Here is a 23,927-nt window from a genome sequence, read left to right as displayed (position 1 = left end):
GGAATGCCGTAAATGAACAAATAACTCACTGGTAAGGCAACTTGTTAGTTTGGGTCGTGTGCGGTATCGTGACCGATTTATTCACGAATGCATGGCATCCACCTGATTAGTATGGCAGTGATTTTAATTAAATATCATTCCGATTTTGACTTGCTAGTGAGTAAGTCAATCGCTACCCTGTTGGTTAGTGCCTGTTGAATAACGAGAACTTTCTGCCATAGTGCCTATAGGACACTGATTGCTGCACGGTATTGTTTTGCTGTGACATGATGCAATTGTACTCACAAAACAGGACATGCTTAGTCTTGGCAGGTAAGTTTCAGCCTATGTTGCCGAGCCTCCCTCATCATATCACGAACAGTCATTCCTGCGTGCGATTTTTTCGACCCAAGCTTTTACCAACAATCCGAATAAAATGTGTTCATATGCTGGTTGCCCACCTTCAGGAGACAGCATCATCGTCATCGACAACACAGTCTATGTTAAACACTGATGCCCCGTAACCACGCAGCCATAATTTATTCGAAAGCCCTTCCATGAAAAAAGGTGAAGGGGTTGATAGAAAGAATAGCCGCTACTCTTGGCAGTATTCCACGCGTGGACTTGCAAGAACACACTACTCTTCTCATTTCCTTACCTCTTAAATTAGGCATTCTTTTTTATCGGGGTTGTGGCACTCGTTTCTGAATTATTTATTGCCATTCGTTCAAGCCGATACGTGGCGTTTGTGCGTACTAACGGTTTACACTAGGATACTACTGCTTGAACAAACTACTCAAATAAGTCAATGCGAATACTACCGAAGTCTGCACCGCCTTCACCAGTCTGCGTTATTTTTGTTCTCAAAGCAGTATTTTGCTCAAGGCAGGAAGCACTTCCATGTATTTACCAGGTTGGCACACGTAGAACATAAGGTTGACAGAAACTCGGGGACTGTGCCTACCTGATAAACCTCAAGAAGGGCGAAGCCTATCGTGGGTTATCGAAATTTTGCAGTTGCCTTATGAGTAATGTGTCCCCACTAGACAGTGCACAAATAGTTGTTTAGCAGAGGGCTTTTCAGCAACTCACTTGTAGAATGTTTCGGCAGCAAGAAACAGTCATGTGTTACGCATACCTAGTAGTCATATAGCAAGAATTACACCACTATTCATGCCGAATTCAGAACAGCTGGGCTTGAGTAACATAGCCTTATTGTTATACTGCTCTCATCCTTACCATAAATTAGCAAGCCAGCATTCAAACTTTGCCTGCTATATTTGTTTGGGGCAAACGGGCTCATACCAACATTCGCATTTACCTGTCCCTGTTATCCATCCAGCTCCCAAACCCCCCGAGTTATTATCAGCGACTTTCCTGGATTCGAACGACATCCTGCTCAATTGGACTTGTCTCGGCCTATGCGCGAACGTTATTGACCAGTTACAGTACACCATTTGCTGGCTGCTTCCTCAGTTGTCTGTTGAACCCAGCTGTCTTCGGACGCAAACTTTCAATTCTGCTCATCAGGCTTTCTGCAACTGTGGAGTTTCACAGAATTTTCAATCGGTGAGAAGTTGGTTTAGTCTTGTTTTGGTGTTAGCTGTCATAACGAGTCTTTTCATTTCAACCTCAGGTATATGTTTTCGAGCGTCAGCGTCTACATTCTTCGTCCTTGGGTCATATTGGCAACAAAATAGCAGAAGATTGCCATCGTCCTCAGTAGCACTAAATCAGTGTTCAGCACCAATATTCTATTTCCTTACAAGCTATATTGTAAAACTTATCCTTTGAGGTTATCTTAACGTATATATAACTGTCTGCTTCTCTAGGCTTCCGAATCTCTGCCTTGGTTCACAGACCAGGCTTCTTCCGGGAGGAATGTTTCTGTATCGGGTTTTGTACGTCAATGGATTTTCTCCCTTAATGTTATAAGAGAGCTATCGTTATCATGTTAAATTTCGAGACTGAACTGTCCTTTTCCTTTCGTTTTCGCCCCTCACTATTATTCAATGCAGGATTATTGAGCGCTGACTGATAATAGTACCGTTATTTTCACTGACATTGTTATATTCATATTGTTATATATGCTATAAGTAACGCTATTTATATATCATATTGTTATACCTCCCCCTCTAGACTATCCTCCCATGGTCGATTGTGCAACATTCCAAATCAGAAAAGGCTCTATTCACCGTTCGATCTGTGCGCAAGCGTGAGGTATGTCCTCCGGAAGGATCTTGTGAAGTGGAGAGTGTAGATTCAAACAGTGTCCCTTTGGATTTGCGGAGTAAGTTATTCACCCCTTAGTACATGCTCTTCTAAGAAACCAGTCGTCTTGCAACCTCGGCTCTACCTCGTAATACTTTTTTTCACGGCGTTTGATATTTCTTATTTGAGGCTGGGCCATTTGCAACTACTTACGATCTACAAATTGAAGATGATTTAGACTATCCAGGTGGAATTGTTTGCGGACTTATGAAGGTGCACCGTTGGTATCTTTGCCGCTGGGTCTGAGTTTGCTACCCTCGCTTGCCAGAGCTTAGCTAGAGGACAACTGTCGTTTCAGTCGATTGAATCGTACTAACTCGTATAATTCAGACGATAGACGGGGATATGCTATGGAGGCTGTCTTTTTGGGAAAGAAAATACCTCCTTAGGTACCTCACCATGGCCTGTTGATGTCGAAAGTATTCCGCAATTTGTATTGCTGATGAACTAAAAACCCCGTTTTTCCACTCTGGAATTGGGTTTCTCCTTTTTTGGACAGCCCTCAAGTTTCTTCCGGTGTGTTATCAATCAGAACGGAGTACTAGGCTCATACGCTTGGCTGAAATTGGGTGGAAAGTCATTAAGATCCTTATCACAGTAAGTTTAGCCAGCTGGAAACGATCTCACTAGATCTTGTTTATTTTGTCAGCCTAGTGATTGCCTCAGGCATCTTGGTAGTTGGTGAGTCATCAAGTTAGCTACTCTGACATGATATCAATTTTCCAGAAAAGTTCATTGTTTTCACCTCGGATTCATTTTTAATTGCGTGGGATCGTGTTTTCTAGATTCGTATTCCATTTTACAATTAGTTCTATTTCAGACAATCGACCGTTTAACAGTCTTGGTTGGGTGAAGCTTAGATCACTTGAACTCCTCGCTTCATCTACCTTTTGGACATGAAATTTCGTCGTGAGTAGAATTTTTGGGAATAATTTGTGAATACAATTGGGGGAAAAAGGACGTTATGCGGAGGAATCATCAGAACCTCAGCCCGCAATTCGCTTACGTACTAAAAACAAAACCACAGACTCACGATCATCTGTGAATAAGTGTGACCTTGTCAGACAGTCACCAAAATACCTTACGGTGTAGTAGCAGCGTACCAAACCCAAGGCAGTACTTATCATTAATGTTGAATATACCTCAGAACATAAAGACAACTGCCTACGATAAGAATGAAAGCATTCTTGGGTACGATCACATCCCAACCCCCACGCACTGTCCAACCCCCTTTCTTCTGTTCATTCCTTCCACATTCTCAAACGTGTGCCCGATACATGAATGCCTGTTCCTCTATCGCTATATTCAGGTGCACCAGCCCACTGGAGGATGAATTCTAATTCGAACTTCAAACTTGACAATACCGCAATCCTCAGTATCACTTCAATTACGCTACTTGTGTTTGCTTCAGTCACTTTGGCTGCATGCTTTGCCAAGTAAGTCCGAATTTTCTGTTGAATGGCTCATACCTATTGGGTACAGCGAATAATCTACTTTGTTCCATGAAGCGATGCTCATACGTAAGTATTTTACGGAATCAACGTTGTTTCGTGCGTTAGTTGTATCAGGGGTGATGTTCTTATCTCTACTATTCCGCATCTGGTGACAATTCACTTTCTCGAGCTGTGCCAAACTGCTACTGCTTGGAGGCATTGCAGGAAATGGTGGCTAATCGATGTCACTGGCGTTCGTGTTGTCAGTTTCTTTCCAGTTCGGAGGTGTGTGTCCCACAATATACATGCAGCCGGATAGCACCAGGTCCCTTCCTCATGAACTTTTCTCTTGTTTCACTTCAGGCTCTAAGTATAAGTAAATAAATTGTGGATGTACGGCAGTAGAGCATTAGTGTCAACACTGATGTTGCTGATGTTTTGGGGCTGTTCATTCCGAAGCACGGAGACACGCTTATATATGGACGCGAGGTTTAAGCACCTCGAAGTTTTTATTGCGTAGGGAAATCAAGTCTCCACAGAGTTCAGATTATGTATCGATGTTTAATCCACGACCATGGCTTTTTTCGATGGTTCCCATTCGGTACGACTTTTTGATGGCTTGTCTATAGTTTCTTCGCTGTCGAACGTGAGATGTTAGTTTCGTGGACAGTACAAGGGAACATCTACCGCGGAAACTAAATCACGTCATTCGTCCAGGCTTGATGTAGTACTTCAAATGGCACTTTGGGTTTTAGTTCGACTGGCGATGGGCGCATCCTAGCTTCGATCAGCACAGCACTTCGATCGTCCAGTTCTCACTGTCTTGAGAGACGCTGCATGAAAACCATGTGGTATAAATGCCGTGGTAGTGGAAAGGTGAGGGTTTTACAGATGAAGCTCGAATGAGAGGGAGGAAGTGAGATTTTTTTGATAAAGTGACGGAATGTTAACGTGGGTAGAAAATTCAGTTAATGTTTTCATGACATGACGGGTTATGTGTGAATGTGAAAGCACGATTCCTATGATTATTAAATTGTTGGCATTTTTTCACTTGACTCAATGAGCTCTTATTGCTATTTGGACATCTGGTTTTTCAACATACTAGGGTATGTGTTTAGTTTTCCATTTATAGGTTGTCCTTTCTAAAGGTGAATGCCCAACAGTTTCTTTCAGGGTAGGGCTTACCTTCGTTCTACAGATTATCCATAGTCTCTGTCGTCGTTTTCATATACGACCGTCTTTGACAGTAGTAATCATGCATTTGGTGCAACCAACCATTTGAATCACTTCGTCTGATTTTTCTTTACCAGTCGACTGAAATGTATCTTACTCCTCTGTCAACGCTCGGTCTTTTGTCGCCGGTCGACGGAAACTCCGAGTGCCAAGTATCGTCGAGCGGTACCACTTAGACTGAACAAAACAACATACAAGCCGATACCGCGGTCTGAACTACGCGCGTATGTGGCAGCGGCACATGCCGACAATGATGCAGGATTTCAGGCTGAGTTTGAGGTTTGCTTTATTCTTCATTTGCACTTCAATTTGTTTCTGTTTCCCCAACTTTATTACCGCTAGACTGCTAATGCGTGTAACGCCTACTTGTAATTGTTTGTGCCTCCTCTCTCCATAGGTCTCCAAATGTCCGTTTACATTTGTTTGTGTTGGGTTGTATATTCTACTGAGACCATCCTCATATGAAACCATTGTTGGTTGATCCCTTGAACTGTGTAGCTTTCTCCAGGAGAGGTTATCTAAACCCGATCTCTCTATACAAAATAACAACTCAATCAGAAAAGTCTTGGGTTAGAATAGGTGTGCAGGAACGCAGCTACTGTAGCTCACAGTATCACTTCGTTATCCTCTTTCGCGTCACTTGTGCCTGCTGCACCTGGCTAAAGTAGAATGAGAATCTCCATTCGCGCAGTCTGGTGCTATAGGTAACCTAGCAATTTGTTGTCTCTGCTCTCCAGTTAACTTCCCTGGTATAGGGTCGGATAGAGGTCTCTGCGAATTTAAAACCACTCGTTAAAAAGCACATACCTACAATGAGGCAACGGGAACGTAACAATTTAGTGAGTTCTCCACACCGGTGCCGTTCATTCTCCCAAAGTTACTGGTTTACTTGTAATCCTTGTGGTACCACAAAGTAACCATTTTCGATTCACCATTCGAATCCAGTCGAAATGACTCGCGAACACAGTTCGTTCATGTGTGTGTGTTGATGCTGTCAATCATTGTTCTCGTTTATTTATCGCTTCACTTGGTTTCGCATATGCGTCCTGAGTATTTCCTGACGACCTTATGACGCTTACCTATCAACTTCGTACACCTTAAGTGAAAAGTTTTTCTGTTCAACTTTCTAGATGTGACGAGTGATAGCGTATCTCATTAAATTCAGATCAAATCACCCCGACTCGTTTGGCTTTTTCGTTCCAGTCTCCACCCGAAACGCTGCCCATGCCGTTACCGTTCCCATTTCTCTATCTCTGGTCTAATTACAGGCTATCGAACGCACTGTATCTTCGGATTGGACCACAAACGTAGCTAAGTTATCGGAAAATATGAGCAAAAATCGTTATTCCAACGTCCTCGCATGTGAGTCACCCTCTCCGTTTAATTATTATTCTGTCTGATGTCTGAAGTAGATGAAGTGTTGCAGACTGGTGTATGAGTGTGACTTATTCAAGCATACGGTTGACTTTTAGCTACAGACTACTGAGTTACACCATCCTGCTTGTTTTATCAAATCGGTGTCTGTCTTGCGATCGACGTGGGTTGGGTTGAACAGCCTTTAAGATACTCAGTGCAAAAAGTATCCATCTTCATCCCCAACAAGCATTTGCTTGTCACACGCAATTCATCCTCCATGATTATACCAATATTGTGAGATTAAATGAAAGGGAATTTCTCTTGTGCAGGAAATGCGTACTTCCAATCATGATAGACGGTCAATTACCATCAATTATGGTAACATTAGCGAAGAGCATTGCCACGACCGTGTCAGTTTATCCTAACAGAACTATACCAATCGCCGTGCATCAATTCCATCTCCTCCCACTTTCCCTGAACGTCTCCGAGTGTTTTAGCAGCAGTGACGTATGCTTCTCTGCTGAATAGTTGAACTAAGTGCCAACCATTAGTTTATTCGTTACGATTCAATCTTTACTGACATTGATAGCCATCCTATCGATAGACGGATTTTCCCAGGCTGGATTTTTGAGTAAATAGTAGTCACCCACGGACGACAGACCCATAAAATATATAATTTTTTGCTTGAAGTCTGTTTCGCGTAGGTTCATTCCTGGTGATTACTCTCCGGTTTATTAACATTGCTTGGTGTTGCATTATTTTTGCTAAGGTTTCTGTATAAGGACATCTTGAGAGTTCCAAACAGCTTTCCTGGTCGTATCGGAGCTGACGTTGCTGAGCGTTGCGTGTGTTTTCCCGCTGTAAGGAAGCTACTCGCCAGCTGTAGCAATATGATCATAACATCAACAGATATAAGTCGGTAGTCACACAGTATGATTTATAGCCTCGTACAACCAGGTGCTGTTGTTTTGAGTGGTTATGTTTTCATTCCGACCCGCGTGGAACTTAGTGGGAACAGGGCATTTTCAGTAAATTGGTTTTTGACCTGATGTGCCTTTCGAACCTGTCCATTCAAAATGCCCTGTCCCACCTCCTAGCTACAGCGCGTTGTTCCTCGTTTCTTTCTTTGCGAGAAAAGTCCCTATATCCGATAACCTCACTACTAATTCCTTTGTTATCATATTTTGCCTCACAATAGGAAGCTTAGTTGTTAAGTTATCGTGTCGGCACTTTCCTTCTAGATGACCACACTCGAGTGATTCTGAAGGAAGTTGGTCGCAAGAGCGACTACATCAATGCGAATTATATCGACGTGAGTCTTTCCCTTTTTTCTCAGTATCCATTTTCCTTTAAGTTCCCATGGACACATACGACGGTGCGCCTCTTCCTGTCTGATTTTCGTGTATTATCTGCCATTCGTGTCGATGTTTCACTTCCAAATAGTAAATTTCACGCTGAACGAACACCTCACTATGGTAGGTGCTTACTACAAAAGACGGGGCGAAATATCAGCACTCAGGATTGCACACCCAACCCAATGTGTGTAGGGGGCGACGGTTGACACTTTGTTTTCACATCACTCTCGCTTGAATGGAGTTTCTCCGTCCCCTATGCGAATGTCCTGACTGGCCTACACTAAAGGGGCGGAATAACTGCTGCAGAGTGGTGCTTGTCAAACTGAGAGCATTGTGGACAGGTTCGGAAAATCTTGCACCTAACCCCATGCCATTCCCATTGTCACAAAAGGTACCTGAACAGAATAGAGAAATAAAAAGATGCCACTCTGATTACAGTTGGTTGATAAGTTTGTTTGTGTAAGTTCGCCTGATAAGAAGTGCGTATCAGACCTTACTCTCACTTTACGGAAACCTTCACTTGGAGAAAAAAGAATCGGTTTCAAGATACACCGAGTCGCTGGGACACAATCATAGGGTGATATGGGGGTCGCTGTACAGGGACATCGACAGCGCCTCCCCTATAGGTTTTGCACCGTCAGCTTCAGGCTGGATGGGATGGGCTGCAGTCGTCAGAAAGTTTTTTTGGATTGGAATGGTGATGGGCTGCAGTCGTCAGAAAGTTTTTTGGATTGGAATGGTTTCAACTGTCCATTTCGTCAGATCTGACGTCTGTTCAAATTGGCTTCTCCAGTCCCTGTGCATTAAATTACGACCACGACTTCGGTAGTCATGTGGTTCGTACGCCTAACCACTGACCGGGAGTTTATGTTGTCCTGGTGGAGTGTGGAATCCCATTATGACGGATATCGTCCTCTATAAAGTATCGTCATTGAGTCCAGGTAGCACGCGGTTGCCAACCATGAATGCACCACACACTGACAACACCATCGCCACATCCCGTTAGCCCCATGTTTCGCGATGATTGTTTACCGGATGGGAGATAACCGCAAATAGCAGGCACCTATGCGATCCAGTTCACCATAGACAGAGTTTTGGTGGTAATGAGAGAGGTCTAGGTCAATTATTACCATAATGCTCTTGTGCTGATTGTAGAAAATAACGGCGTTTCCCGGTCTATAGCCTTTTTGATGATACGCCCTCAGGGACGTGTCCCTGACCAGTCATCTATCTCAGTAAAGGGCATCTGTTATATCAAACTAGTTCTTGAATATCTTCATGATCCAGTGGTCAGTATGTGCTAGTGTCGTCCACCTGAGTGGTTTACCTACTGTTATACCTGACGATAAGCTATTCAACATCAAGTCCTCAAAGTTGGAACACAGTTGACTCAGCCTGCGAGAAACCTTCCGTTCAGAAGCCATGTAAACGAGTTGTTATTGATTGTATGACATCGGCGTGCGAAACGCTGCTCAAGCCACACTCAGCCAGCAGTAACACTGATTCGTGGGTAAAGATTCAACAGTCTGTACCTTATAATTTAATATGTTCCGCCCTTGGTTTCCTTAATGGGTCTATTGAACGTGAACACTCAGTTTTCACCGCTCCAATGAAACAGTAGCTGATTGACAACGCAGGATACCCAGTCTTCACAATGGTCTGTCTTCACCAACACAGCCCAGACTTCAGATGGGAAATGTCAGTCAGCCAGCCAGCTCATAATTTCTTGTACCATAAACAACCAGGTTTTCTAGATGAGCCGAATGTGTCAAGGGGTTGAATTTTGAATCGGCGATTTTCCGCATTGTGCTACCGAGCACTTTTGTACTGTCCTTGCACAAACTGATAAACACAATGCCTACTCCTTTTGTGATGTGTTTGTTGTTTATTTGGGTGCCCCGCTCTTCTACCTCATTCGGACACAGTTTCTATAGTCCAACATCTTTTCCCTAAAACGTATCTTAAGCGTCTTGTCAGAGTTTATAAATTCAACTACCTAGCAGTTAAGCTTCCTTATGCCCTCCAAACCCAGTCAAGCTAAGTCATCTGTTGATCGGTATATACTCGTTTAAGGAACGTTGTAATCCATCTTCCAGGTGCTTCGGACGATTCATCCACCGACCGGGTTTAGATACTGGAGTAACCCCACGGATTCTACTGACTTTAACTCNCCGCAAGCCCCCCCCCCCCCCCCCAATGACCAGCAGCTCCATATTCACAGAAGCACCTATGTTGCCTTCCCTGAGAAAGGTGGGATGGAAAAGGTCAACCTTGAAAACCACACAATCCTATCGCCCAAGCGTCCACCGTTACCGCCGGTGCATTACTCAGTACGATCGAAATACATTGAACACATACCGAGATCCCGATGCGAAAAGGTCAACCTTGAAAACCACACAATTCTATCGCCCAAGCGCCCACCGTTACCGTCGGTGCCTTACTCAGTACGATCGAAATAATTGAACACATACCGAAATCCCGATACCCCTCCAAAAACGTCTGATATGTACAGTAGTATCTTGCGCAAGACGTTTGTGCCTTGCTTGCCCTCGGGTTAGGTTAGATCCGCGTTACCCTGTGCGTCGAAGTTCTCAGGGCCGGGGTATATCATCCACCTTTACAGCTTCTCGTTTATTTGCCCCCACCTTCTACCACGTGATGCGGATCACTCCTTACATAAGTACCAGGTGTTATAACATCTCTACAGGCTTTGGTTGTGCATCCGGTAGATTATCAGGTGGTTCCACAACCTGTCCTGCAAATCAGGGTTATCTCATTAATTACCTCCCTAAAACTCGCATTTTCAGTCATAGTGTGTTTATTACTTCCATTCAGAGGACCAAGTATTTTACGACCAAATTTAAAGACTTTTTGCTGAATATCATGGGTATAAAATTGGAGGAGGGAACAATCTTGTTTACGAACGCAATTTCAAACTGTTGCGTGGTATTTCGGCTGATGAAGCCCACTTATTCATTTTCCCAGCTGTTCATGTTTCTTTCCAGGGTTATCACCGGCGTGCGGCATACATTGCTGCTCAGGGACCCATCCCTGCTACTTTCGACGACTTCTGGCTGATGGTTTGGGAACAAAGTTGCAACGTGATTGTTATGATCTCAAACTTCATTGAACGCGGGCGGGTGAGTTTTTGCATTGCAATCACTAGTGAGTGCTACCTCGCTCGGTCATGACGCGTCTGATTTCCGTGCCAGTGAATGTATAGCCGATGCAAGCCAACTCACTGTGATCTCGGTGATATCTGTACAGCTTCTAAACACATATTAGTGGTACTTGTGTGTTCGAAAGAAGTTTGCGCTCCTGGTGATTAAACCAAATATCCAAGTATCTTTCCAGATTGTTTTCTCGTCACAGCCTGTATTCGGTTGATTGCGGTGACATTGCCGACTTAATTGAACGCCCAGTTCGTTTTTCGTCCCATACACGTCCGGTTTGGTGCGCCGCTGTGCGAAAGTACCGCGGGTGAATCATACCAGAAATTTAAGCTGCGAATTGTCGTGATATTTTTTGTCATAACCATTTCGATACTGATTGCTTCCTGCGTTCATCCGTTTGATCGGTTTCACTGACTTGGTTTATTCATTCTGACCATTTTTTCTCCACCATTCAGCGCAAATGCGATAAATACTGGCCTACCAGTGGGCAACAACTCTACGGTAACATATCCGTGAGGATGGTTTCTGAAACAGTTCGCGCCTTCTTCACAATCCGTGTGTTTGTCATTCGTCATGTACGATGCAAAAGAGTAAGTGGATCTGTTTCAAACGGAGGCAATCTCAAATTGATAGACGGTAAACGTGAGAAGACAGAACTGGTTGTTCTATTGTGATAATATCGATTCAATGTATAGAGTGTCGTAATTTCTGGATTGCATTGCTTGTCTTGCTTGGGCGAGCTAGCTTGATTGTGCTGCTGCGCTCCTTTTAAACCATTGCGACGCTCCCCAAGTGTTTGATGCCGATTTGTCTTGCAGTGACCAGCTTATGTTGCAATGTGATCCGCAAACTGAACGGTATTACATGCACGCTATGGATCTAACAGGCTATGAGCATAACAGAAATAAGCGATTATGGTGTTTCGTTTTAGGACTGTGTGATATTCCCTTTTGTGGTTACTCCTCGATCGCCTGTTCTCTTCCATTTTACTGTGACAAAACGAACATATGTTATCTGATAGTTGTCCGTATTTCGATACTCTCAACACAACACTAGAATTTTGCCTGTCAAATGCCATATGACGAAACGGGTTTTTGGACGGGGGAGCATGTGTCTGTTGCCACCATTAAGTGTGTTATCATCCAAATGATGTATGAATGTCTGTTGATTCGAACCTGGCGAACGTAGGTTGCTCTCTATCTCACAAGCCTGTCTTCGGTTGCTGTATGACTGGAAATCAATCCATGCTCGTCAATACCAATTACCAGTTCACTGCTTTTTGAGGATTTTTCGGACTCCCATCTTTCCTATAGCCGTTTTCCAATCTCTCTAGCGCACACTTTAATACGGTTTCGAATAGCTAGTTCTTTCTCGTATCGTCGTCTTTGTTGATTCGGTTGTCCTTGGGTCCTCTACACGTTGACGTACCGGAATCTGATACCCTGTCCGCTCATTTGGCTCATGCAGTCTAGGTTAATTCTGTCTGATTTACCCGTGTCTGAACTGAAATGCCTACTTATCATAATACACTTCTTAGCCAATTTCTGGGATATTTTCCGCTTTTCCTGTGTTTTCTATCGCACATGACGTTGACGATATTGTGTGCTATAACTTTATAACCCTTATTCCGATCGCGATAACCGCAGATCCAACCCAACGACACGAACGATATGCAGGAAATCAGTCTGTTGCCAACATGTACCTTGTCACTGTTGCGCATCTGTTTATGCCATTTGTTTCACTCCTGGCTTGTGTCAGTTCAAATCTGGCGCCCAGATGTTCGTGTGTCCCGCTAGTTCCCGGTCATTTCATTACTCGGTACCTAGCGGATCTGGAAAACAAACCGAGGTGTGTATTTTTTCCCGGTTTAAGGAGGGTGGATGTTATCACACTACTGTTTCCACTGAGAAAGCATCTCTAGAAGGTGCCAGCATGTCTGTTCGACAGGGACATGTTTCGTGATGGATGAGTATAGGCAACCGTGTCGTACCACTGCTGTATCAAAGTAGGTGTCTCCTAGTGTTTGAACAGTTTTCGTTCTGAGCATCGGATGCTCCGAATTCTCGATCATCTTACATGTCCTTGGCTTGCCAATTTCATGCGGCGCCTGTCAGCTTCTAATTTGGATGGTTATTGTGAACGATAGGTTTTCATGAATATGCGTGAGTGAAAACTACGAAGCAAGATGATTTGCTTTGATACCTTGTAATGAGAGGAGAACAATGATAGTTGGTGGGATCTGGATATCTATCAAGTTTTCGTTCGTTGCTTCAATCTGCATTTTCCTGGCCTATGGTCCGTATCATAAATGTTGTTTGTGTGAAACACTGGTGCTGTGAATATATCCTGGGCTTCTCATAAGTTTGTGCTTTTATTCACTCTTCTTCACCTGAAGAGAACCCGGATTGAGCTGGTACATTTTTTAGCATGCTGCTCCTCGTCAATTTAGGTGTTTAGATTGACATTATCCCGACAGGTAGAATATTGTTATCACCGCGAGTGACGCGTTAAAATGTGTGAATTCACAGTCACGCCCTCTGTTTCGAGATTATCGGACTACGGGGTCACAGGCAGTTCGCCTGCTCATCAGTAGAATATTTTCATCAACTGCCTTGTTTCTTTTTCGAAGGTTCCTTGCCCTATATCTCAAATCCTTTCTCGACGGTTGATTCTCTTTTGTGCAGGGAAGTAAAGAGCGCCTGATCTACCATTATCAGTACACCGATTGGCGAGATTTCGATGTACCCACATCCCCACTTCCAGTGCTCAAGTTTGTCGAAACTTCCATCTCGCGATGGTCCTTGGAAGACGGTCCTATTGTGGTTCACTGCAGGTAGGCGATTTATCCTGCTCTCCATAGTATTTTCTCCCTCTGACTCATAAGACATTTGTTATTCGTCATTGATAGTATAGAATGACTCCAACGATTTCTCAACACTATTGTAACAATATTTGTTCAGAGTGGTCAATACTTATCCAAAGTTAAGCACTGAACTCATTCGCCAACACATGGATTTCTGACAATCGAGCGCTTATCGTTAACTTCACTTTATTCAAGAAAAGTTTTTTGGGACCTTTTCGGACCAAGAAGGGCCCGTTTCAGTGACTGCAACATTTCCAACCGTTCACCGGAACAATGACTTTCCTCACCGCACTACCAAACGGATTCGTTTTTTTACTGGCGACCGTCGCGCCTTTTAGCTACTGGGCTATCTGTATGAAGTTGCGGCAAACTTATACCATTGAAATCTCGTCCTCTTCAAGACAATAGCCACATGTGAATTTGCTAGTAAATTCCACGCAGCTACGGGCATTTTCCCCAGTTTTATTTTCTGCATGCGACTAAATCCTCAAAGTTTTATTGTCTCCCTCGCGCGTAACCCACATGGAGCTGCTTCTATAGGAATGTTTGCTTTTCATACTTATTTTGAATTTTCGTGGAAACCACTTTCATCATCCCTCATCCTGCTCAGTTCACTTCACAAGGTACCGGCGGTGTACGAACTTCATTGCTTCTGCAATTCCGCTATCAAGTGTGTGCAGTGCTGAATTGATGTTCGGTAACAACAAAAGGGTTGCTACGTCAAGCTGACAACCAGCATGTACAGTATCTCTCGTTGCCTTCCCAAAAAAATTCTCTGCGTACTGGTAGTCAATTTTCAAACAATTTTCAAAAATTTTCTAAACATATAGGCAGCTTCAAATCTAGTCGGTGTTGATTATAACAATATACCATGGAATTTTGGGTGGACTGAACAGTAACCAGATGCACTCTAGCCAGCTGGCGCCTGGTTTTCCAATGTCTCATGGGTACACACTAGACATGACCGAATAGTTAACAGATTGACTCATAGTTGTATCACTTACTTTAAGGCATTTTTTCCGCAAAAGCATGAGTCAGCTCGAAGAATATCGTTATTTCCACCGAAGCGCGATCAGCAGCAAGGTCTTGTTTGCACTAGCTGACATTCTTCAGGCGGTCCAGAAAACCGGTGTGCATATCAGACAGATGAGTGTGGTAGATTTAGGGAGAAGCTGGCCCAAATTTTTGCAAATCGACCCACGGTCTGAGTTATCCAATGGGGGCGAGATGGCCCAAGTGGTTAGGGAGCGAATTTACTGACCGGAAAGTCCGTGGTCCGAACCCGAGCTCTGCCTCCCGACTTCCCCTGTCTAGGCTTGGGCAACCTGGCAGTATCCCAGCCCTCGTACTTCCTTCTGGTGGCATGGCAGTTAGGCACCGAAAGGGTGCTGCAGCTGAGAGAAAGAAAGAAAGAACCGATGGTGTCTTTAGATTTCTAAAACTCACGGGAGACTCAAAGGCCTGGGCCAAGAGTAGTCTTTTCTTAGAGGTGGTCTCCGCAGAGGAGATAACCACAATTTGTGAGTTCTCCCTCTTTTACTCTCCCATCCAGTCGATCTCTCACGCTCTTAAAAAACGGCAGAGTTGAAGTACCCAGAGTTATTGCTGTTTAATGTAAGCATGTGGGCTGATATGTGACCAAGTTATCCGTGCCTTAACAGGATTAGTCAAGATGGCGAAGTCGTCTTCGAACCACGGGCCGTCAGGTCAGGAAGTTCACGCCTTAACTTTTGAACCATCTCTAGCCTATCACCTTAGTTACAGATAACTCTGTGTATGCTTCCGTATCAAAGGTAGCCTTTTTCCTCGTTGATTATAATGTATGTTTAGTCTTAAACGGTTACCCCGGGACTGGTGGTTTTCCCACAAGCGAACAACCTAGACTTTCTGTTGCCCATGCTGGGTGGTGCTTGGATGATGTGTTTGTTAACTTTTCTTGAGGCATTGTTCACCCCTTGATCTGCGTCGCTTTTGGATACTAGGTGACACTGATTGCTTCCTTCAAAGTCTTAACTGCTCAACGAATCTTCTTCACTCGGGTCATCCTGTGAATTAAGAGACATCGTCAAATTGCAGATCACGGGTCACGTACTTTACACAGTTTACATTCACTTGCTGTTCTGGCAGTATCTTAGCCCCCGTGGCATGGCAGCTAGGCATTGTATGGTTTTTTATCAGCTGGTATAGTGTTCACAACCTTTGTCTACCGAGTTTTTGTTTTCGCCGCGCCATATGCGCTATACTAGCTGTCTGCCTTGGCTACCTCTATTTCAGTGCTGGCGTTGGTCGCACAGGCACATATATATGCATTGAAAGCTTGATTCGTCAACTAAAGGTGGAACACGTGGTGACTATTCGTAGTTTTCTGGAACACATCCGGCAGCAGCGAATGAAGCTGGTCCAAACGGAGGTAAGCTATTTCAGTCTTACTCATTTTCTTCCCGGGCATTTTTTGTACCTTGAAGATGAAGCCTGGACATAATGTTCATCAGCAATGTTCGCCTCTATGGTATGATCGCTTGCGGTCGGCCATACGAGCAATTGATATGCACTTGGTGTCTGTATATTTTGTGAATCACTTTCCGCCTATGTAATTTCTGTGCCTAATCTCTTCAACATGTAGTCGTGCTGAGTCTGGATAAAGTTTATTTACATCATCCCAATCTAACCGCGGATGACAAATGACCAGTCATATCAACCTTTATGTCATCGCTTGTTGTGTATAGCTGGATATGTGACCAGTGTTTTCCATACAATACGTCAATCGATCACGTCCTCTTCCCTGCATTTTGTTGCTCAGCAACAATACGCCTTCATCCACGATGCTTTGCGAGAGCACGTTCTACACCCGTGCCACACGATACGCCCAACTCACTTCGCAGACTACCTACAACACTTACGTGAGTTAGACTCATCCGGTCGATCCAATCTGGAAAAACAATATGAGGTAAGCATTGGAGTTTTCTTGACACCCTTTTGCTCTACGTGAAATTTCGGTTCATTTTGAACCTGTTTAGTTAGACATTTATAGCTCAAATTGTCGAATATTGGTCGAAAATGAAACAATTCAGAAAGTCAACCAAATTTGTGAAACTTGCCACCAGGATATATACCACAACTGACCTAAATATTGTCGTTCTCTCCTTTAGCCGAGTGTTGTATTTTCCGGCTCACCACTTCATCCAGAAGTTCCAGTTCGGCTTTAAGTGTGAAACCATTTTATTTATAGGTCGTATATAGTAAGTATGAAATTGTGGGAAGGTTGGAAGTCTGTATTACACTATAATAATCATCATCAACATAATAATGCAATACAGACTTCCCATCTTTCCACAACTGTCCCCTTACTGCAAATGGTCGCTTAGTAAAATGGAGTGGTAGTTAAAATTTTTTTCTTATCCCTCTGAGCCCCTTAAGTTCGTTTTGATAAAGAAGTTATTTCACTTCCAACTACGTAGTTTGCATAACTTACGAAGCTATGTGGGAACACATTGGCTGATGTCAGCTAACCTCCAGCAGAATTCTGAGTCGGTCATTTGTGCTGTAGAATCGAATTCCAAACTAATGTGTCTTGAACGGTCTCCCGGATGACAAATAACTAATGGCACCTTCAACGAGTACACGTTTTGACAGTGCCTTGGCCTGCCAAAAATGAGAAAATGCTTCTTGTCGTCACATTACCCCGGACCAGCTGTGGATTTCCTTTCTGTTTATCTTTCATGCTCAGTAGTGTACACGTCCAAACGTTTTCGTCCCACCAGACTGTCTAACCAGTTTAACCTTTTTTCCAGATGTGTATTGTCTCTCCGTCTGAATCCACAGACATGTCAAGGTCAACAAGGACGTTGACTAGTATGGGAAGAAGAGGCTCCTGTTCTCTTTACGGTTAGTACTTGAATTGTGACCGGGTGCTTTCGATTCATCCTACTTTGGTGTGAATGTTATGCTTAACAAGTGGGAATGCGGATGAGCACAAAGGATAGTCTATCGTAATTCATCCAGTTTGTTTCCAATTAAAATATCCCTTCATGCACTTGCTTTCGTTGCTGGTTCTGAATGGCTGGAAACTAAACAGGAACAGCTGGAATCAAGTATAAGTTGTATTCTCAAATTTATGAAAACCTTTACCGATAGACCAATCGCGACAGTAGTGCTGTGAAGGTCCACTCGAATGCTTTCGTTTATCCCGAAATTTTTAGAGGTTAAATCGGCTTTCGTCTGTGTCCCAGCTGAGCTTACTTGTTTGCCCTTTTCGGTGAGATAATCAAGTTTGGTGTTTTTTTACCTCATAGCTCGGTGCTTTATTTGGCTTCAAGAAACGAAGTCTTGCATTATAACGTCGATTTCGATTGGCTCTTGAAAACAAAGCGTGTTTAGGTTTTAGGAGCTGACTTCCGCAAACTATCTTCTTTTCGACTCTTAGATGTACATTGTTCAGACAAATGGAACGTTTCGGAGTGAGCGCTCGGCTTAGGATTGTAGAAATCCAAATATAAGTACTTTTGGAAGTATGGTATTGTGATTACTTCCTAATTTTCATGAGAATTCCGGTTACCATTACTGGTCCTAAACCACACCTCTTTCAACGTCGTCAAAAGGACTCTTCTTAGAAAGGCTAAAAAAAAGTTGATTTTCTGCGTCTCCAGAAGTTGTTGTAGCATGAACGCTTGGTCCATGCAACTGTCAACCCGATTGGAAAACTAACCTGTACTTCATCGCGACGAACACAGTCGACGTAAAATGATGACCACATGTAACTTAGAAGCAACATCGGTCATACTTATGGCGCAGTGGTATCGAGGGCTGAACGGTGACATCTGTGGGTAGGAACGGTACTGATAGCACCTCACACTGCAAGTGTTCCAAATGGTGTCCAGCACTACTGGGACTTTTGAGTACTACATGCGGTTTCTTCGCTTTGGGTTATCTTCGTACCACAACTAACTCATGAATAATGGGTGGATCTGTATCTAAGGGTTATCGTTTATTACTGGAGAGCTTGAGGTTAGAAGTGAAGACCTAGAGCTATTTGAGCCGCTTTCTGAAGTACGTCCTTGATATCCAATTCGTCCGCATAGAGTGGTTATTAGTTCATTTCCTTCATCAGTGAGTATCATGCACACTGGTGGACAGCCTAAATGAAGATGGAATGGTTCTATCGTCCGTGTGAAATCGCTGCGACCCCTTGTCTCCAGCATCAGGCATCCTATTTACTTCATTTGTTTTTAATTATTTTTTTCCCTATAGGGACGACTGATGTTTTGGGTATCAATTCGTCCACATTACATGGGTACCACATGCTGTCGGAATACATTGTGGCCCGTCACCCACTTGCCGGCACGGAAACCGAATTCTGGAAGATGGTATGGGATCAGAACTCTTCCATCATCGTTTGCCTTTCTGGTCTGGAATTACCACCATTTTGGCCTCAAAAGGCGAATGAGGTAGGACCCTTTCCCTTTCTGATTGTACGACCATCCTGTAGTCTCATTTTGACTTCACTACAACATTTTACATGATCTAGCTCATCTAACTTTGACTGGCTTTCGAAAGACACACTGTTCCTTTAAGCTTGCCATACAAGAAGCGTGACTTTCGTCAGTTATGCCGCGGTCGCAACCTCACTACATTTGCTCTGATTTCAGCCTTCGACCTCAGATCACATTTGATCGTTTTGGGCTGTTGAGGCAAAACAATTAGTTTGTACGTTTTAATGTAAGGAATAGATCAGTGTTTGTAACTTTTTAGAATTAACAAAAACTCGAGGATCTCGTTCTTCGGTTTCTTCGGTTGCTGGTACGAAAGTTCACTAAAACCAGCCTATTCGCCAACTGGATTTCGGCAATCATGATCAAATAAGTGTCGTACCATTGTGGCCATCATCACTCCCACTGCATCATCTGAACATACAGTTTCCGAAGTTGCCAATTGTGAACTAAAACTCATGGCTGATGTATGTACCAATTTGCCGCACAAGTATCACAGTTGTTTGAAATATCCCTATGCCATGTAACAACAAGGCCCTCCCAATGAGATGTAACGTTTTGGATTTCCCGTCGTCTGTAAGGGGCGAGTAAATGTAAATTGGTTCAATTCAATAACCGGTGCTGGATGTCTGGAATAGTGAAGCCGTTGTGAAATCGATGGGTCTGTGAAGCCGATCAGTGCTTTTCCGGCCATGTACAAATTGATTTTGTGCACAAAGCTGGGTCCTAAAAATACAAATGCCGTTTGTTTCTGTATTTAAAAAGACGCTAGTTTTTGGAAACATTGTATCCCAATTTGCACTTGAAAAAGTGACAATCAGTTTCAGTTTCATTTCTGTATCCGGTATCATGGAGTTGCGTTGAAACAGAAATGGCCAGATGGCTGAATGGTTCGGGCGCGAATTCGCTCACCGGAAGGTCCGTGATTCGAACCCGACGTCTGTATCTAGGCTCGGGCAACCTGGTAGTATCCCAGCCCCCTTCCTTCGGGTTCCTTCGGGTTGCATGGTAACTAGGCGCCGAAGAGGTGTTACAGCTGAACGATTGATCGACCATTTGATTGCTTAAAACAAGCTGTTTTCTATAGAGCAGAATGTCGGTAGCTCAGGTAGCGTAGATGGTCGTTGGCTTGTTCGCTGAGCTGGGCAATTTGGTTGCAAACGTTTCATCACCAATCGAGGTGGCATCATCAGTGCGTAGTTGTGCGTAGCGGTGGGTTAGCGGTTGTGCACACTAACCCGGGGTTGTTTAAAAAACAATCCAGTGAATATGCTTTTTAGGTTGTTCTAATGGCTGTGGCAATTTTGACTACGGTGGACATTCCGCTATGCCTCAAGCAGCTGGTTGCGCACTATGCTAAAGCTCTGGGTTCGGGTTACATTTGGACATGCAAATAAACTACTGCGTAAGTACGTATGTCTCCGTGCGACACCTGGTAAGCAGGAAGGCCAGTAAGCCATCGAATCTGAACAAAACAACCATCTTGTATCACATACCGTAGTGAACTCTCCGTCAACACAGTAAAGATGTGTCGAGGCCTAGTGATCTCAAGTGCGTTAATCGGCTGTTGATCAGGTAGCAAGTGCAAGCTCGGTGAACAGATCAACTTTCGCCTGATCAACACTTAAAACACAATGGAGAACAATTCGAAGAATAGGATGGTGAACAAACGAGCAATACCTAAGCAATTTCTTTTTTGACGTTCATATCGAACATATCCGAACAACCATGCATCTGACAATCTCCATGTTGCTTTTCTGGCGAGCAGTGCGCTTATTGCTGTAGATCAGCGCGATATATCCAGTATGTTCACCTAGCTTAATCTGTTCCAAACAGATCTCTCTTTCTTCATGTATTTTTAAATCGATAACAGGTCCGGCCCTCTTTAGGATGGCTCTTTTGATTCTTACTGCCCCATGTAATTTCGTTTTTATGTCCCATTAACTTTTCACTTTCCGCTCCTGGATCCCAGTTTTCTTTTTCGTGAAAAACCTTCGTAATTTTTCGCAACATGCCTTTGATTCTACTTCTAGCTTATTGATTCACTTGGGGAAAGCTGATGAGATCTCACAAACATGAACACCGAATGATTGTCAGGTTTTTTATCTGTGTACAGCTGTCACTGAATTGCTCCACTTGCTTCCTATAGGTTCGCGATATCGGATGGCTTCACGTCAGTTACGCAGGAAGCAGGGCTTACAGCGATGCTGTCACTCGCTTCGAATTCTTGCTCACATCGGATCGCGAGGACTATGCTCTGGCTTGTACGTTATGGAGATTCTCCGGATGGCCATCGGTTGCATTCGAAAACACGGCGGAACTGAATTTGGCCCACGCCCTTTTAGATCTGGCCACGCATGTAGTCGATGACGATGATGAGGATCTGCAAGGTTCAACCGGACCTATTGTCGTTGTCGATAAGTAAGTATTGCCGTTTGTACTACCACTTTTCCCGAGTTCACTAAGGCTAGATAAGGGAAGAAACCAAATGTTCGCCGTCTGAAGAGGTGGTATAGTGTTTCATGGTCACCAAAAACAAAATTGCGATTGATAGCCACTAATTCACTAGTTTTTCCGTGATTTTCACTAAAACACTTGCATGGGATTACTGACTACTTTTGGGGTTAACCGCTAGTATCTCCTATGTTGGGATGCTATCAACACTATTTCAAAGCACATACGTGATTGACTAGTTGTCTGCTCACTTATCTGTCCGCGACATTACAGGTGGTATGTTGGGTGTCGTTCATATGTGTGTTTTGGCCTCGCAACCTAAAGGATGCTGGGCTTATCCGTTCTTTCGATCCTCCATCGTTCGAAGTGAATTAGCCAAGAGTAGATGGGACCCATATCACAGTGTCACCTCACCATTGTACAAATTTTAACTATCCACCTACTGTTAGTAAGCCCAAATGTTAACGCCAATCAATGGGACTAGTAGTCAAATTAATAGTCACGATGTGGGAGGTCTTTATAGCATCCCCCACTCTAGGTTTGATGCTTATCAGGTACTTCACAGGGACCGTGGCACGCATGATAACCACTCGATTGTTCCCAACTTGTCGATCTTGTCAAGTGAACTGAATCAGAAAATCCCCAATGACCACGCGCAGGCGTGATCACTGGCCAAGTGTCTCTGTGGTTAACAATTAAGACCTGTTAACCACAATATCATGAGACTGGTCCTGTTACGTCCATTTCATGGGTTGCAATCTGAACAAAGTTGCATAATGGGTTGACTCGTAGGACTAAACGCAGCTCACTTTGTAATTATATTTAAGTGCCTATGGGGTCGTTCACAATAATACTCGAATTTTAGGAATAGCTGTCCTACTGCTTTGGATCAGCCTCTGTGTAATAACATGTCTTGAGGGAATTCGAGGTTGTCTTTGCTAAAAGCCGAGTGGGATTAGATCTGAGAGGTTAAGGTAGCCGTATTCTTCTATTTTCGTCAACCATGAGTGAATGTTAAGGTGAGATCATGCCACTTTTAAAGCCGAGTGGCGATGACATTGAATATCACACTTGACTGTAAACAGCTTGCATGAAGTAGGATAGGCAATCGATTTGGAAGTTCAGTTTCCGGAGAACAACTTTTGTCATAGGTGAACTACGTGAACACATTCCGGTTTAGATATTATTCCAGCCTTACATATCTCATTGTCTTCACTGTATTATTCGGTCCTGTGATGAAAAATAGCAAACTAATAACAATGGTCCAACAGAACGCGCAAAAGTTCCTCGTTAAGACCTAATGTAAACCCAAAACACTTCATTGGTTAACTGACTGCTACTCGAGGCGATCTGACCTTTTGTGCGTGCCAGTCACACCGAGGAGCTGAAACTGAAGACCGAAACAGGTTTGAGGCCTGTTCACCCAAATTTCAAACTACCGGTGAAAGGTCATCAGAAGCGTTGCTCCTCATCTCTCCCCACCTAGATTTCAGAACACTGGAAGAGACATGACGGTGTGCACCGGTGGCCATGGTCCTAATCAGTCACGTTTGCGGAAGAGTTCAGATAACTAATTTTCGCGTTTGGTTGGAAACTAACCATTCCCGTAGAAGGCACTTGACCAGCAGCCTCAGTTCAACTCAGTACCAGTTCTGATCATCGAAAAGACTGGCTTGAAGCCTACATGTTTTACCCAATTTACGTTCTCAAAAGCTGTCTAATTAGTCATCTCACCGGAGTATCACAATCTACGACAATATACAACACCCTCTCAAGAAGTGATCGAAAGCTGAGCCGAAATCGCGGAAAATATGGAGCCAGCTGCTAACGCAGATGTTTTCGTAAACTCTTCGGGCTGATTTGCAACGCGTAAGGCAAGCGTCCAACTCAGGAGTCCAATCTCTGTGATGCAACAGGTCTGGTCACTAGAGTCTCCATTGCTCAGTAGTCCGGGGCACAAAACATTTAATTGGGTTGTTCACTCACTCTGTAGATTGTTTCTTTGAATTCACATTTACAGTTCCTCTGCGTATGACATCCACTGCTTTTCCCCAACAGGGGTGAAAATCGCTCAAGTAAGCGATAGCCTGATATACAGGAAATTCCCTGCAGACAGCTGACATATACAAGACTTGTACATCTAGATCACTCAAGGCCATTCTACAGTTTTTGGTTCCTTAAAAAACGACGAAGTAATCTCATCCGGTTGAAGTAAGTTGATCGCTTTCACGCTGTCTTCCATCAGAGCATCAGCTCTGTCGATGCGGTCATGGAAATATTCTCAATACCCGAGGTTGATTTGGACTTCTGTCATCAGACGTACA

At 43.7% G+C, this 23,927-nt stretch overlaps 1 protein-coding gene across 1 annotated transcript in view; it reads left to right on the top strand.

The window, feature by feature from the left end:
• The window catches only part of T265_13110 (hypothetical protein), a gene marked incomplete at both ends in the record, with an annotated part of 76,583 nt that overhangs the window by 46,110 nt on the left and 6,546 nt on the right, over positions 1-23,927 (top strand). Inside the window, 14 exons of the mRNA XM_009167263.1 lie at positions 1,322-1,548; positions 2,119-2,269; positions 3,560-3,686; positions 4,994-5,195; positions 6,185-6,278; positions 7,514-7,584; positions 10,633-10,767; positions 11,256-11,390; positions 13,485-13,633; positions 15,938-16,073; positions 16,464-16,610; positions 17,455-17,548; positions 18,911-19,107; positions 21,299-21,570. Coding sequence (XP_009165527.1) covers positions 1,322-1,548; positions 2,119-2,269; positions 3,560-3,686; positions 4,994-5,195; positions 6,185-6,278; positions 7,514-7,584; positions 10,633-10,767; positions 11,256-11,390; positions 13,485-13,633; positions 15,938-16,073; positions 16,464-16,610; positions 17,455-17,548; positions 18,911-19,107; positions 21,299-21,570 — 2,137 coding nt within the window. The remainder of the gene's footprint in view (positions 1-1,321; positions 1,549-2,118; positions 2,270-3,559; positions 3,687-4,993; positions 5,196-6,184; positions 6,279-7,513; positions 7,585-10,632; positions 10,768-11,255; positions 11,391-13,484; positions 13,634-15,937; positions 16,074-16,463; positions 16,611-17,454; positions 17,549-18,910; positions 19,108-21,298; positions 21,571-23,927) is intronic.

Source organism: Opisthorchis viverrini (assembly GCF_000715545.1).
Source record: "Opisthorchis viverrini unplaced genomic scaffold opera_v5_40, whole genome shotgun sequence".
In the NCBI taxonomy this organism is placed as follows: Eukaryota; Metazoa; Platyhelminthes; class Trematoda; order Opisthorchiida; family Opisthorchiidae; genus Opisthorchis; species Opisthorchis viverrini.
The sequence above is the reverse complement of the archived record's forward strand: the minus strand, read 5'-3'. Positions and strand labels throughout refer to the sequence as shown.